Raw genomic sequence first — 1,028 nt, 5'->3', positions numbered from 1 at the left:
TTCAGAGCTCAAACCCAGCCTGGTAGAATGTGGATTACAGAGAAGTAGGAGGATAGGACATGAAATGAGTGCCCATATATTTGTTTTAAGAACTGGATGAAAAGCAAGAGAGTGAGGGAAGCAAGGTCAGATGAGTTTTCCCAAGATAAGGGAGGTCAGATTCCTTGGGTGGAGGCAGAAGGGAGGTATCAGGGGCTGAAAGACAACTTAGATTGTCTCTACAATGATTAACTTAAGGAGGATACTCTATCTTCCAATTAAACTCTATTTTGCTATGTGGCTCTGTGATAAGCTAATGTGAAGGAAACCCATATAGGCAGCATAGCCTGTGGAGAATGCCAGTGACTTTGGCTTCTGTCAAGATGACTGAGGGACTCTGGGTTCCCCTATCAGTGCTCAGGGGGCTGCTGCTCTTGCTGTGTGTTGGGCCCTGGGCTGAAGGTGGGAAGCTGCTAGTAGTGCCCATGGAGGGCAGCCACTGGCTCAGCATGAAAAAGGCTGTTCAGGATCTCCACGCGAGGGGCCACCAGGCAGTCGTTCTTGCACCCGAAGTGAATGTGCACATCAAAGAAGAGGACTTCTTCACCCTGAAAACCTATGCCTTTCCATACACCCAGGAGGAACTGGAAAACATTCTTCTGCACCACAGTTACATGGTTTTTGAACCTGAACATTTTCTGAAGACATTTTTTAAAACAATGACTCTTTTGAAAAATACGTCTGCCCTGTACCAAAGGTCCTGTGCAGAGCTTGTGCACAACAAGGCTGTGATCCAGTATCTGAATGACAGTTCTTTTGATGTGGTTTTAACTGACCCTTTTTATCCCTGTGGGACAGTGCTGGCCGAATACCTGTCAGTTCCTGCTGTGTATTTCTTGCGTGCCATTCCGTGTGAATTGGATTTTGAGGGCACACAATGTCCAAACCCATCGTCCTATATTCCTAGGCTATTAACAAGGAATTCAGACCACATGACGTTTCTTGAAAGGGTCAAGAACATGCTCTACCCTCTGGCGCTGAAGTACATC

General features: G+C 46.5%; 1 protein-coding gene across 1 annotated transcript; it reads left to right on the top strand.

The window, feature by feature from the left end:
* Positions 1 to 362: 362 nt before the first annotated feature.
* LOC103199429 (UDP-glucuronosyltransferase 1-2-like) lies at positions 363 to 1,028 on the top strand (the record flags this gene model as incomplete). Its single annotated transcript, XM_007943718.1, has 1 exon — positions 363 to 1,028. A coding segment is annotated over exon 1 (666 nt), but the record flags the coding sequence as incomplete, so codon positions are not given.

This window comes from Orycteropus afer, unplaced genomic scaffold, assembly GCF_000298275.1.
Source record: "Orycteropus afer afer isolate SDZICR_OR568_19922 unplaced genomic scaffold, OryAfe1.0 scaffold00006, whole genome shotgun sequence".
In the NCBI taxonomy this organism is placed as follows: Eukaryota; Metazoa; Chordata; class Mammalia; order Tubulidentata; family Orycteropodidae; genus Orycteropus; species Orycteropus afer.
The sequence above is the reverse complement of the archived record's forward strand: the minus strand, read 5'-3'. Positions and strand labels throughout refer to the sequence as shown.